This window comes from Mixophyes fleayi, chromosome 6, assembly GCF_038048845.1.
Source record: "Mixophyes fleayi isolate aMixFle1 chromosome 6, aMixFle1.hap1, whole genome shotgun sequence".
NCBI lineage: Eukaryota > Metazoa > Chordata > Amphibia > Anura > Limnodynastidae > Mixophyes > Mixophyes fleayi.
Window position 1 is genome coordinate 34,191,714 of NC_134407.1, and position 16,131 is coordinate 34,207,844.

At 40.4% G+C, this 16,131-nt stretch overlaps 1 protein-coding gene across 2 annotated transcripts in view; it reads right to left on the reverse strand.

Moving 5' to 3' along the window:
• The window catches only part of SUFU (SUFU negative regulator of hedgehog signaling), a 32,180-nt gene that overhangs the window by 10,772 nt on the left and 5,277 nt on the right, over window positions 1-16,131 (reverse strand). The window contains exons 2-7 of one of the 2 annotated variants that reach the window (XM_075216244.1): window positions 13,405-13,539; window positions 5,340-5,476; window positions 3,609-3,751; window positions 1,343-1,428; window positions 734-806; window positions 35-188 (exon numbers count right to left, since the gene is read on the reverse strand). In XM_075216244.1, coding sequence (XP_075072345.1) covers window positions 35-188; window positions 734-806; window positions 1,343-1,428; window positions 3,609-3,751; window positions 5,340-5,476; window positions 13,405-13,539 — 728 coding nt within the window. Of the gene's footprint in view, window positions 1-34; window positions 192-733; window positions 807-1,342; window positions 1,429-3,608; window positions 3,752-5,339; window positions 5,477-13,404; window positions 13,540-16,131 lie in introns of both variants that reach the window. The other variant, XM_075216243.1, reaches the window with a different exon arrangement.

Sequence of the window (16,131 nt, forward strand, 5' to 3'; positions counted from 1 at the left end):
CGACGTTTATGGCACCACAGTATTCTATATCTACCTTTGCCAGACAACCGTCGTGGTTGAGTTCCAATACAAATGCTTCTGCTGTCATCCTCATCCTCTGGTGGGCGACTTAAATCATCCCATGCACATTTGGCACTGACGCCACTGAGGTTAGAGCCTTCTGTTTCAATTCCTTTATCAACTCTCTCCTGCTTAAAAATAAAAGGGAATAAAACCATACCTTTGTGGGAGTGTACATGGGGAACAGCACACTGCTCTCCTAGACCAGTGTTGTCTAACCTCTGACACTCCAGGTGTTGTGAAGTCCCAGCATACCCTTCCAGCAATAAGCTGCTATATATTGGCAAAGCATGCTGGGACTTGTAGTTTCACAACACCTGGAGTGTCACAGGTTAGTCAACACTGTCCTAGACCAATGTCAGCTCCATGATGCCACAGCCAGGTGTGGTCACAGGGCCATGTTTTTAAAACAATAACATTATCCAAATAAGCTACCCTCCCCTCCCCATCTGGTTCATGATCACTTCAGGAGTGTAACTCAAGGGGTCTAGATTTGATTGAAACTTGCATTAAAATATACACAGTTTGAATTGAGCATTCAAGATGCTGTAAAGAGCAATGATAGGTTCAGTTACATATTACAATTACCACTAGGGGATGACAGCGATTTCCCATACCGCGCAGACCAAAGAACTAAACAACCACCGGTTCTGGTCTTAGCAGGTAAACATACTTGCAAATGAGGATCAATCTCAAAAATGGTTTCCCCTCTTCTCATATCTGTTATCAGCCAAGGTCCACCCGCTCTGAAGAGAAAAATATTTTATCATTAGCAGTGCGCAGTACAATGTGTGAAGGAAATAATTATAATATATCTGCATTAATACAACATCAGAAAACCAGCTATTCATTAACAAAGAAAACACACAAGCTGTAGTGCTCCATTGTACACCTTCACCATCACACACCAGCACTACGTAGACTGTATAACTAGGTGTACACAGACTGTACATCCGTCACCATGATTTAATATTCACCGACTTAGTGACTACAGCCAAGGCTTAGTTCAGTTTAGTGGGAAAGGAAGTAGCAATAACACTCTGAATGCATCACAAACACCACAAGATGTAAGCAAAACAATGCGAGAGCTCTCTCTCTCCCCATCTATCAATACAGACATGTGCACATACACGAAAAACCCACAATGCCGCAAAACAGATGTGTTGGGAGAAAGGAAAAAAGTACTTTATTTTATTTAAATAGCTAAGGACACATTGTAGCGCAAAATCAAACAATTATTGGAGCCTGAAAATGTACCTCCGGATCAGAACATTTTACTTACACAGGTACAGTCCGCAGAAGTTCCAGGATGCCCTGTCCATTCCATTGCTGAGCCGCATGTAGTTCCTCAGTGCAAACACCGACTATCTAACAGAAAAACCAACATGCAAAGAGGACATGATCATACATCGCAGCACCAACCCAGTATTCTTGTCCTCCTCTGATCACACTACACCAATAAACATATCTCAATTGTCCAGCATGTACTTCATGAACAGACACCAAACATACTGAGCCATATGCCAATATGTTAGTTAATTTCTGATGGAGATTTCATTACAAGTTTGGATAACAATCTCTCCAGTGCAAGACAATAAAGCAGAAATTAATAGGATACCCCCTGCTCACAGGACAGTCCTCATTTCAGTGATGGGAGGGCATTGGTCTTACAATTTGAGGGGCAGCTCCATACTTTTGGGCATGTCTTAGCCAGACTTGGGACGAGACCTAAACTATCCAAGCTTTCCCAACTGCAAACGCTGGAAGGTAGGAAGGGGGGGGGGGGGGGGGGGGGCGAGGCCACACCTAACAGGAAATGGGATGTGTAAAGCCAAGTGATGACTGACTAACTTAATATAGTTACTATGGGAGGAAACTAAGGATTACCATGCATTTCTACAGTACCAGCATGCTCTGCTAAACTTTACAATGTGGAACAAACAGTAATAAAATGAGACTGGGTATTACAGACCGAGAGCTTACAATCTATAGGACAATAGGGATTTGATACACGATGGAAAGTGCCACATATTATATATTGGTCCAACCAGAGAGCCATGGTAAAGTGGTGTTATGCCATCCAGTCTTACAGATGTGTTGGATGTCTGAAGTACAGATGGAGAATAAATGTAAGTTTTAGTGAAATATGTAGAGTGGTGGTAATCTGGTGGGATAGCTAGGGAGGCTAAGGAGGTGGCTCTGGAACTTGATAAGCTGTCTGTAGAGGAGTTTTCTTGGAACACTTAAATGGTTTGGAGGTAACGGGAAATTCTCGTGGTCGAGGGAGGGAAATCTACAGAGTGGGTACAGAGCACAGAGTGTAGGACACACAGATTGTGCTCAGAGTGGGGGTGGAGTTGGGGCATACTTTGGAAAAAGTGAAGAGATCTATGTAGATGCAATTTTGTTTATGGCCTTGTATTTTAGAGGTACTGGATTTGGTAAAATACAGGCAACCAAAGTAGGGACTGACAGAGCAAACCAGAAGAACGATTTGTGAGGAAAATTAGTTTAGTTAAGGAAGACCAGTAAGGAGGGAATTGAAGCCGTCAAGGCGGGAGACAAGGAGTACATGAATTAAAGCTTTAGCAGTGTCGTACGGGAGATGGATGCATTTTCTGGAATGTTTTTTAGATGTATGGATACAAACTGGATGTGGGAAATAAAGGACAGTTCTGAGTTAAGGAGGACACCGAGCATGAGGGCTAGGATTTATGGTTATGTTTTCAACAAAAATAGAGATGTCAGGCAGGCAGCTTCTGTTTGTGGTAATATTATTAGCTTAGTATTTCAAAGATTGAGTTTCAAGTGATGAGATAACATCCAAGGTGAAATAACACAAAGACAAGGTGTGGCAACACAAATGGCGAGAGATCCGGAGAGGATAGATAAATTAGGGCATCATCCGCAGAGGAAGGATAATGAAATCTAAAGAAGGTTCTCTTGTTTTCCAACAGAAGTGACGTGGACAGAGAAGTGCAGAGGGACCGAGTCTTACAGTAGTCTGACAGAGAAAGCAGAGAGGAGGTGGATCTAGAGAAACAAAACACTGAAGGAGTGTGAATCAGGACAGGCCAGTCTCCTGGAGACCTAGGGAATAAATAGTTTTTATGAGAAGATAATGGTCAAATGCAGCAGAGGGGTCCATGAAAACTAGAAGCGACCACCCTAGTCGGTGCAGTCTCTGTGTAGTGTTGGGTAGTGGGTCCAAAGAAGGTGTCAGAGAGATAAGTGTAAGTTTAACTCCAAGAAGTCTTGAGGATCAGAAGTCACTAAAGACAACAAAATCAACGTCGGATCTAGAGACAAATATCTATGGACTTCCATTACGTGAAGTACAAAATTTCACTACACATATGATGCAAAACACGGATGACTAAATCTGTATACGTGACTGTACCCATATACTTCATATATCCAAGGAAGTTAAAATTACTCCCTACCGACTATGACTGGGCAGACCCAACTGCTAAACTACATTGTTACAATAGGAGTTAACAGCTTGGGGTGTCTGAGTGTGTGCACAAGTGTACATGGGACATGCTCACCTGTAAAAATGAGACAATACCAAACGGGGTCTGCACTGGCTGCATCTGAGGGTCTTCTGTCAGAAGCATGTGCTGAATGCGGGACTCACTGTTGTCCAATGGACTATGCCATGATACATGATCTCCACTGCAGAAGGTGTTTTCTGAAAAAAAAAAAAATACAGCGAGTGCCGAGGATCTTTCTACTCATAAAACCTGCATGCAAATCCCCCCTGAATACGTTTAGATATCCTTCTAATCATTAAAACGTTCTGCTGCAGACTCCACTATCAGCTGATCGGGGACAGTACAGTCTTCCTGAGCATAGTGAGAAGACATTAAAGGCACAACCCAAACAAAAAACCTACAACTACACTACAGAAGAACACTTCAACAAGTGAACAGGTAGCATGTGCAAAAAGCTGCCAATAAATAACCACATAATCTCTAACGCTATATTTAAACACATAAATCTAGAATCCTAAACACAATGATAAGTGTATTTTTAATGGAATTCTGAATGCTGAATACTACAAGGAATAGAGTAGCCCAGGCGCAGACTTAAAGTGTAGTAAATTACTAAGCAACCTCAACATGTAATAAGTGTAATGCCCAAGACCCCCATACAGCAGTCACATTTATTGATGTGACACAAGCACCAGCTTAGAAAGCTCTAAATAAGAGGCTACAGGGCGACAGACCGTTCACAGTTACTGCTAGCACCCAGGCCAGAGCTGCAAGCTTCCAGAAAATTTGATGACCAGATGCAGCCCGGTTGCACAATGGTTAGCAGTGCTGCCTCACAGCGCTGGGGAGTTTTGTTATATTCTTAGTCTCTTCATGGGTTTGTGTAGAAAACACTGATAGTAAGTTCCAGTGGGCCGGGGACTGATCTAAGCTCTGTAAAGCACTGTGTAATATGGGGGTGCTATATAAACCAGTGGGTGTATACAGTGGTATACCATACCGCCACTTCACCTACTGCCTTCATTGTTACACTCCTATTATAGTTTCCATATCGCCACTTCAACCACTTATTATAAACAATAGTAATAATAGTGTTACTGCAGCTCCCCTTACCACTCTATACACTTCTAGGAACACCATCCGCCTTGCTTGCTGTTCTCTAGGAAGGTCCTGGAGGAGTATTTTCAAACCCAGATAGGTTCTGTATCCCCTTTAACACAGTCTAAACTTTGCCCAAGTTAGTCTATACCCAGTCTACACTATAAAAAGGTTTTAAGCAGATGTTAATTAGGCTCCAATTTGGGTATAAAGACTGTAAACTGGACAGATGTTATTTGTATTTCTAATGTCTCTGCTTTAACTATGATACTCCATACCACATTTCAGTGATTTTACTCACGTCTAAACTAATCAAGTTAGATGATCATTACTATTCTGCACAGTTTACAGGTAGACGGTATCTGTTATCAGGTAGTAACAAGTGGAGGGCAGAGGTCCTACAAGTGAGGACACAGAGTTTTTTTGTATGTAGAACTGTTGCCTTATTACAGTTCAGTAGAACCACATGGTGGTTGTGACTACAGACTTCAGAAACATGAGAATACAAACTTAAGGCACCCAGTACAAATCAAGCTTCTGGTAATGAAAAGGTGGGTATGTTCTTTAAAAAAAAAACAAGCAAAAAAAAAAAACAAAGAAAACTACAAAGTACATACCACTCAGTCTTAATTTAGCCAGCAGAAACTAAAAAAAACCAAAAACAAAACAACAACAACTGATATTTACCCGATTGGAAAACATATCTTGCAAGCCCTTGAATCAACTCTGCCGGCCATGTTGGTGGGGCCGATTCCTCTGGCTCTCTTTTCAGCCGAAAGGAAAGTTCAAAACCAAAACCGCTTGGGCCATCCGCTCCTGTGTATCTAAAAAGTAATTAAGTTTTGAGATTTAGACAATGTAAGCAATAGATTCCACTGTTGCAGCTACTCTTCCCTGCTTTGTGTCCAACGTATGTAAAGTCTGTAAGTGTTATACCGTAATCTGATGGCGTAGCTAATTATACAGGGGGTATCATTTGACAGTCATTTTAAAAACCATCAAGTAACAGACCTAAATATTATATGGTAAGGGTATGAGATATATATATATATATATAAAAAATTCATGTCTTGCCAAAGCAAATTTTAAGCCGCAATAAAAATCATTGAAAATAGTAAAATGAATAAATTGGACCTTGACCTGTAGAAAAGTGGATGCAGTGACTTCAAATTTATTTATATTTTAATATATGTTACAATGTACTTTCATATTGAAATTGTTTAGGTTTAGTGACCATTTACAGAGCCGAATAAAGTCACATGTCACCACTGCTATATGACCAAAGCCCATGTGTAACTAAGCTAAATATTACACACAAAACAAATGCTGCCTAGTCCTACACACTTTGAAGAGAAGCGGTCTCGGTGACGGATTCATTTACTCGCTCCTTGTTAGACTGGGCACACACTACAGGAATTTTCTTGAAAAAAAAAGTCCCGATCAGCATAGCGATTCATGTGTACACACTATACACATTTTACGCTCAGATCTGTGCTCTCCATCTGTCATACCCATTGGCTGAAAAGACTGTGACTCTGTACACTATGGAGATCCTGATTGTGACTGCACACACTGCAGAATTGGAACAACATTGTTCCATTACTGAATGAGATTTTCAAGTCTGTTTGAAAATCTCAATGATCTCATCTGCAATGGGACGAGAATCGTCCACCTCTTCAGTGTACACACTAATGAGATATCGGGCCGAACGGTCGGTTATTGTCCGATTGACCCAATAATCAGCTGAAAACACTGTAGTGTGTACCTAGCCTTAAGGTGGGCACAGGGCTGTTTATAGTGGAGAGTGTGTCTGTAAGCTAAAGCATTTACAATTATGTTGTATTGCGCATAGCACTGCACTTGAAATGGGAAAAAAATAAACTGCTTAAGAGGTTGGTGCTTCTCTAACTTATCACCATAGAGCAACACAAAACCAGAGCCTGTGTGACCAGCTTGTTTTGTAGTCCACCTAGAGGTGGATTTATACATAAAAACATTGCAATCTAGGCATATAGAGTATGTGCAATAAATATAATTAAAGAGAAACATTAGAAGTCACAGTATGAAAAATGTAAAAAGAATATAGGCGAGTGGAATGTGATAGTTTTACATTGAAGGCAGTAGGAGAAGTAGCGGTATGGAACACCACCATTCACCCTCATATATTACACAATTTAACAACAACACATCCTCTATCAAACCTGTGCCTTTACATAGCAGGACACCGTTGACAATTATCTAGTGCACACCAAGTCCTAAAATAATAAAGACAAAATATTTGACTGTCTTTATAAAAGCCAGCACAAAGCAGCCATCTGTGAAAATGTAATTACACCGTATGATTCAATAACTTGCGCAACCACCATTAGCAGCAATATCCTAAAGTAATCTCAGTTTAAGAATTTATCAGCCTCCTACATCATATGAGTAATTTTGGCCCACTGCACCTTAGAACACAAACACTCCAAAACCTCTTCCAACACAGTGTTCGACGCTTGGTATGAGAGTCTTGTGGCGACACCCTGTTTGACATACATAGTATTCTACATTAAGTACAAATTACTCCATTTTGGTCTCATCTGTCCAGAGGAGTCTTGTGTTCTGTTCAGATGTAGCTTAACCAACCTGAGCCATACCGAAGTTGGCCACTGTTTTAGCGTTCTTTAGTTCCAAATAAATATTCCCGCTGTAGAGCAATGCAGTGTTCTCACCAGCACCTACTTCCCAGGTGCTCCACCCAGCAGGGGCGATCCTGGACTATTTTGATAGGGCGGAGGGGGGATTTAGTGCCCCACCCCCTTTTTTGACAGCCACACAATTCAGACAGAGTTTGCCGGCCAGCCACTCTGATAGTGTTTAAAACATGCAGCTGCTAGGGGGGGGGGCGGCTTGGATCTGGATACGCTGGTGCCACCCGGCTGGTTTTACTTGCTACCTGATTTCTGGAGCCAAATACAGTCCTATTATAATGGGGGGAAAAACCCATTGTTTCTCCTATTAGAACAGGCACTATGTGAGTACTACAGCCAGCAGTGTGTGTTAGACCACTGACTACCAGTCCTAGCAGGTGTGGGCTATAAGCTCCAACATTTTTCAATATTACTGCAAAATATTACACTGCTCCACCCAGCTACTTCTTACTGCCAACCAGCTGGCAAAATTCTCTGAGGAGGACCCTGCGATGGACTTTAAATTGTTTGGAAGTTACCTTTTACTCCCTTTCAGATTGATAAACAGTAATAGTTGCTGCTCTAAGAACATTGGAGATGTGTTTTCCCCTTGGGATGGAGTTGAGACAAACCCGAATGCACCAGACTGCACAGCTTAGGATTCTACTTCTACATAGTGGTGGAACTTCCTGACAATCAAATAAAAGTGTACTAGAGTGGCAGCACCTGGCTTCAATTACTATCTATACCTATAGGAGCAGTAAGAGTATACTTGGTGTTTAGAATAACAAATATAACCCATAAAATTTTTTACTGTTAAATGTGATTTCTGAAACTTAAATAATTATGTTTCAATACGTAAAAACAGATTGGAAAGAGGGTGGACATTCGGCTTTAGCACGATTATATATTGCTGCTAGGAATGTTTAATTAAAAAAACAAAAAGGGGGGGGGGGGGTATTAGACCCCCTAGAGGAAAAATATTTTAGAACCTTTACAGTGGATAAGGACACACACAGGCCGTTTTATTCTCTTTATAACTTGTTTACTGCACAGTTCCTGGTACTCGGTATGTACCACATAGTGCAGCTACTGGGACAGTGAGAATCAAAGGCTCCCCACACAGAGTAAAAACAAAGTATGTAGTGTATTTTCAGTATCATCAATGTCTAAAGACTATTCCGTTCTCAATGGAAATCAATAACAGGTCATGTCAGATGTGGTGCATGTTACCGTGATAGCGGTGATGCAGGTAGAGACACAGAAGAAGTGGTTCTCTGTAAGATCAAAACAATACGCAACCATTGATTTAAGTTGTATTATTTCATATATGTACATGGGAAGGAAATCCCCTCACATAGGCAATTCTAAGTTTTGTTTTCTTAATCATTCACTTGGGATTGCAGAAAATAAATGAACTGCTGAAAAGTGCATGAAATATTACGGATTGGGAGAAGAAATGTGCTCTGTGAAGGATCTGAAAAGCGCTTATCCTTTGAGATTAGAGCATTTTGCAGAATAAAAAGCCAGTCTTAGTCTGTTGGTGGCCTCAGTGTTATTGATGGTGTTAACTAGCTCAAACAAATCACAATCTGAAACCAAATACACTGTAGGGAAAAGGTTTCCATGTGTTACCCATTTCTTCAGGGGAGGTCTACCTCCAGCACAGAGGAGTCACTGCAGTGCCTGGCATTCCCCTCCCAAACCTTCCCAAGATAAAGCTTTCATTTACTAGGGGCTTATTGATGTAATACGCTCACATTCACAAACACCTTAACAAAACACAACTTAGCACTCCAGTCAAGGCAAATAAAATAACCTAAAGTAATTAAAAGGCTTCAAAACATGTGCTTAACACTCCAGACACACAGGTCTCCTGGATAACACTACACGTATGTCTTTATGCACGAGTCCAGTTACATGTGCAGCAAAACCACACACTAAACAATCCTGAGCCCTAGACTATATATTGTGTTTTTCAACAGCTTTTGTTTAAAAATGTTTATGATACAGAGTAACAGGAGAGGTCATCACGGCTTTAATGGGCGACTGACGAAGCAACTTTTCAAACAGACCCACAGAATGAATCCCTACATCAATGTCGTGTTCTAAAGAGATTACACACCAAGGAAACGTCTAAAAATCGCTGTAAGCATAGGGATCACCAACCCCAATACTAAGTGTGCTTACTATTAATGGTAGCAATAGCAATTAAAATGAAGCAAAGACAAAAACAGATAAAATTAAAAAATGGGGATCACTGTGGCTTAGTGGTTAGCACTTCTGCCTCACAGCACTGGGGTCATGAGTTCAATTCCCAACCATAGCTCATCATCATCTATTTATTTATATAGCGCCACTAATTCTGCAGCACAGTACAGAGAACTCATTCACATCGGTCCCTGCCCCATTGGAGCTTACAATCTAAATCACCTAACAGACACACTCCCCCGAGAGAGAGTAAGGGCAATTTAATAGCAGACAATTAACCTACCAGTATGTTTTTGGAGTGTGGGAGGAAACCAGAGCTCCCGGAGGAAACCCACACAAACATGGGGAGAACATGCAAACTCCACACAGATAAAATTATGGGCAGCACGGTGGTTTACACCACTTTCACACTGCCGCCCAGGCAACGTTCCGGGTATATGAACTCGGGATATTGCTGGGAGGGAATATCCCCATGTTTGTGTGGGTTTCCTCCAGGTGCTCTGGTTTCCTCCCACAAACCAAAACCATACTAGTAGGTTAATTGGCTGCTATCAAATTGACCTCAGAGAGGGTGTTTGTGTGCTAGAATTTAGACTGTAAGCTCCTATGGGGCAGGGACTGATGTGAGCGAGTTCTCTGTACAGCGCTGCAGAATTATATAAATAGCTGCTGATGATGAAATAGCATATTGGTCAATGTTCCAAAAAGGGCTAGTTGAAACATATTGCTGCCTGTTTCTAAAAGGTGTAACGCTACATTATTCTGATTCCACCAGGTTGTAAGCAAAACAGATCAACTACTGTTCTGCATATAAATAATTTAATGGTTAAAAATTTTAGCATAAAATAAACATCATGTTACAATATGTATGCAGCCCTAACAATTTACATGAAATGCACAGGAACATCTGACACCCCCTCTTCAGCTTTGTGTAGGAGCTGACAGCGGAGGAGTGCCAGGTTTCTGAGAGGGGGAGAGACACACACGGAGCAACTCACTGCAGAACACAAGAACCTGGTGCAGCCAACGCCCAGCAATTCCCCCCTGCAGACACCTCTGGAATAGCGGCCAACGTTTAAACTACACAAGCATTCACATGTATAGAAATATCTATAAGATAAAAGGATGGGGGGGATGCCCACATACAACAAATCTGAAATATTAATTAGAAAGACTTTAACCTTCATGATTATCAATAACTTAATACAACTGTGTTACCTGCTGTAAGACATAACATTACATGTTTTAAGATCATATCCCTCCTAATACGTCACATCTCACCCAGGACAGAGATTTGCTCCAATACTCCCCCAGCTATTTTTTAAATGGAATAACCTGAGCTGAAGCAAGTCTATATGAAGGATTTTCCCTTAAAAGAGGTTTTCCCACTTTATATAGAACTATGCACATAAAAATAAAGAAAATAAATCTTATTGCACAGCCCGGAGAAAAAAATAAAAAATAAAAACCCAAAGATTCCTTCCTGACCCCAAATATTGGCAATCTAATAAATTCCCCCATAATGTCCTCTATTAATTATAAGTTATTTCTTGTAGGAAAGGCTGTGATCCATTGAGAAGCGATATATACATGTGGTAATATCACTACCAGCATGTTGCAGTACTGAATACAAAATGGGCAACCCCTTTAAACTCTGAAGGTGCACTATTTTATGGGGAGAAAGTATAATGTTATAATGTTACAGAGTTTGCTTGAAGAGTTACGCATGCTTCAGAGCCATTGTTTTATCTGTCCCATAACCTCCATAGCCCTTCCAGATCCCACGTCTGATAATCCTCTCGCAATACAAAATGTTTTGGGGTGTAACCAGGTGGCAGGACTGTGTCTGATGTCACTGGGAGAAAGGGAAGCAGAGTGAAGTCCACAGTGTGTAACAGTGCCTGTCTAATTTTAAAAACGAATTCAAGTGTGAAAATAAAATTAGAAATCTCTCCCTGGAAAACAACATCCGCAGAGTACAAACTTAAACCCCAACATATTTCTGCACAGATTGAAAGAAGTACAAACATTGAATGCTTCATGTGTTAAGCTTCGGGCAACTGATCAGCCAGTACTTCGTAACAACTCCTGACAGAAAACACAGCTTCCAAACGTCTCGTCAGCTAAGAAGTGTCCTCACAGGTACACAAGGTGATGGGAGACCACCATTTTTATACTAATAATACGGTGTTCCAGAAGCTGGTGGGCAGGTGGTTTTAAAAACGACATGCCCACCTTTGTGGACATTTGTTTTCGTCTGAATTAACTGTACTGGAAAATTAGACCATATGGGTACCCTATATTGTGGTCTAGACACACATCAGACGGTATCTAATAGGGCTCCTCATTTTCTATAGTCAGGCACCCTTTCTTAATGGAGCTGGCATGGCACACAGACCTAAATATCTGCCAGCTCACACTGCTGCAGTATCTGCTGATGTTTGCAGCTTTCAAATTCCGAGTGCAAAACGCTATTCTCACCAGGAGTGTTCAAAACCACTTAAGGTAAACAGATTATGCAATGGTCATGTATGAAGGCCCTAAGCTATCAGAAGAGGCTTTTCAATTTCAGCATAATTAGGAGCAGTTAGATAAACTCTACAGAGACTTGTACTGGCAATATAGAAGAAAGGGAAGGAGGTCTAAAGTAAGAGGAGAGCTGCAATATGATCCCCAGGCTTGGATTGCATGGTTCTCTATTCACTTTCAGGACGCCCACAGTTCCCTATCAGAGAAATAAGGCCTGCATCTAATTATATAAAATGTTGTATATTAAAACAGTAGCACTATTGTTCCTACTAGCAAAGGTAACAGTCATTGCTTAATGTGAAATGGGTATTAAGAGTTAAAACATAAAATAATTATGAATGGTCTTGTGTTACATTGTATACATAATCATGCATATCCCTGTATATGCAACAGTGGCCAACTGTCCCTTAATTGCAGGGACAGCCCCAAGAGTTTAAGATTTATCCCAGAAATATTTTCTGTACTAGTTAAGAACGAAGCGAAACAGGACTGCAATCACATCCAGTTACATTTATTACATCTAGGGATGCATTAGATATTTATACAGAAGTCCAGCAGAAACGCATCTCTACAAATTATTATTAAATGTTGAAATGTGTAGCAAAAATATATATTTTTTTTAATTATTTTTGCAATACAGTGTTAGCCAGAACACTTTATGTGATGTTAAATACTTTTATCTTTTTTGACACAAAAGTATTTAACATCACATATATTAAATGTTGGCAATGATTACTATGAACTCAGACCGACAATGTTAGCATGGGTCTTTTCTATACTGCAGAACGTGATCAAAGTTGTCCCAAAGCATCACACAGATCTCACACCCCCTCTTCTGGGTTAAAAATTGCAAAAGGAAAGCACAATTTCAACTTGGGAAGTCAAGCACACTGGAGTTGGCAAATTATTAATTTAATGAAAACCAGCATATACTCTGCTGTAAAATGACACATTGTTTAGTCTAACATTTTGTATTCGACCCCTTGTGTCCCAGACATTCCAGAAGAAAAGACAACCACGGAGAGATCAGCTAATAGAAGTAGACAGCTATAGATAAAATACCAGATAACGGAAGTCTGGCCCTTGAGATTTCATTTAAAATATGAGACCACCACAAGGAAACACTTGGACAGCCCTGAAAATGCAGAATGTGTTGGAACAAACACATAACACCACCTATTGTTTTGACTTAAAGTACACTCTGTTGGGCTCATATGGCAAGGTTCTACTGTAATAAAGGTATATAATACAGAATTTGGAAGTATACTTCCAATCACAAAATAAAAAAAATATATATTTCCAAGTGGTTTTCGTAAACAAAACAAAAACCTCTAAGCACTTACTCATGCACTCTGTTGTCTCCATACAGATCACTTAGTCCGAAGCTGACATAATGCCAGTGTTCAGGAACATCAAGCGCAGGATTGCCAAGATTCCGGTACATGCTCACATAATCTAATGGGTCTGGTCCACCCAACCTGAAAAACAAGACAAATTAAAGAATATATCAGCAACATAAGCAGTCACAGTCTTACAGATAGGTTTATGTCCATAGATGTAGGGAACACTGGTCACCAAGCCCAACCTACATCATTTTCTACAAAGCCAGTCAATTGCTATGCAAACAGAATTTTAACTTGAACCTTTTTGAGGGTGGCATTTGGCTATAATAGCTGCAGTTTATTGTTTAAAATATTTATTCTGCCCTCCTGCAGTCGGGATATAGTTCTTGGGCCGCATCCGGATCCCCCAGGCTGGGTACGGCGCGCTGTTGGCGAGTAGTACATGTTCGTTATTTAATCACTTATTTAATGGTTTGGTTTAGTTCTTCCTAGCTATGTTCCATGTATACTTATTAGCAATATCGTTAATAGTATTTGTGCCCCTCTACCTCCCTCCCACCCCTTCTCCCTCTTGCCCCCTTACCCTATTGATATAATGTATAAAACAGAGGAGACTTCTTGTATATTAATACTCATGTTCAATATGTTGATTGTATTTTTCCAGTTGTTTCCTCTTTAAATAAAGAGTTTACAAAAAAAAAAATTATTATTCTGCAGTAATAAATATAAAACTATTTACAACAGCTGAAGGGAAGTGACACATACAGTGTGGAAGAGAAGTGAAGGAAAAAGGCCATCAGGTGCAAGCAGTCTCTCCTAGAGAGGATGAAATCCTCATAAAGGAGGAGCAGAGAATGTCAGCAGCCAGGAACAGGAGGTGATTGAAAGCAGAGAGATAAAGTGAAATGGAGAATGGGACATAGTGTAGGGTGAGAATGAATAGCCAAACAGAAGACCGGAATAGCACAGGACATAAATTCACAATGAGGTTCATAATAAAATGTAGACTAGAAGAAATTATCTTTAGCTGGGCCTTAATAATAAATGTATTATTTATACAGAGCTTTACTCCTAATAGGTCTCAAGTCACTTAATATTTTGCAGAAGGTAAAGCGGCCAGCTGCTGCTTTGTAATGATTCACAAGGTCCCCCTTGCCCCACTGGAGCTTACCACACACAAACTAGATTCCATGTATGTTACAAGCCAATTAAGCTTTGTTCCTGTATTGCCCTGTATGCAGTGTTCTATTTCGTCAGATGCTCTCTGTACGGCAATGCGGACCCTTTGTGGCGCCATATAATGGAAAGATAATAACAGTATGTTACTGGACTGTGGGAAGAAACCCACGCAGGCATGGGGAGAACACACAAACTCCACACAGATTGGGCCCTGGTTGGAAGAGAACCTATAAGAAGAGCAGATGCCGCAGATAGCCGTCTTTTGGCTCTGTAGTTAGTAAGTAGTGGTTAAACTAATTACTAACTAGAGTCAGACAGCTAGTTCAGCCCATGCTCCTTTCCTTAACTGACTATGCTGATTTTATTTACAGCCAATGTGCTACTTCACACCTTGGTAAGTTGGACATATTATACCACAGAGTCCTACACTACATCATTGGTCTTCATCCAAGGCTGGACCTCTTACAGAACCATCACTGCCAAACTCCCATAGTGTATTGCCGATTGCCTGACTCCCAGTGGTTGAAGCGAAAACTTACATGTGACGGTATGGGAATGTAAGTGAATGGAATTTGATAAGTTGTACAATGAAGGAGGTAGGAGAAGTGACAGCATGGCATACTACCATATACTACCATACTTCCACCACTGATATGCAAGTTTACCTTCTCTGTTCTCCCCAGTCTCCTTCCATCAGTACATAACTTGTCACCTCCTTATCTATTGCCCTAAAGCTCAATCTCCCACACTGACCTATTCATTATATACTCTCTTATCTGCAAACCTGTTTATCAAATATGAGAAGTCGGTATTGTAGTCTTAAATAGCAAAGAAACAAATACAACAAAACCCTATAAACATTTAGTAACAGTTAAGTCCTCATATCTTTCAATGCAATAGGATAATGCACTAAGACCTAACAACGGTTGTCACAAATAAAATATAAACTGTGTGCTTATTGCACAAGACTTCGTCAAGAGGTCCCAGAATTTGGTCACATTCCAAACAAGTTTTAAGTGAGACGCAAAACAACACAAAAGCCATAGTAACAACTGTGATGTATGACAAACAGTTCAACATAGGATACTATTCCATAGCCAGATAAATAAATCTGCATTTCCAAACATGGCCTTGACTCTTGGCCCCTGACCCACTTTAATGATTATCCATCATTATTCTTGTTTTTCAAATTAGCTATGCAAAATGATTTACCATATTTCATGTAAACTACAGGTGCACGGAACAGGTCCTCGTCATGTACACTGTTAAAGGAATAGGCCATATTTATTACACAACATGCTTTTGATAGCCAAGAAAAAGAACATAACAAGAAACCTTTGCTTGGACCCTCATTAACCCTGTGCAAAGTGAACGGAGTGTTAAGCCAGCAAAATCAAGGACCACAGATCCCTATATTAAAACAAGGCACCATGGACATAAATAGTAGATGATATTTCATTTTCATCCACTTTGCTACAAAGTGTATACGGACTGCAGGTTTTACTGTTTATATAAAGCATTCCTTATACTTAGGTCTCTTAGAGCTCT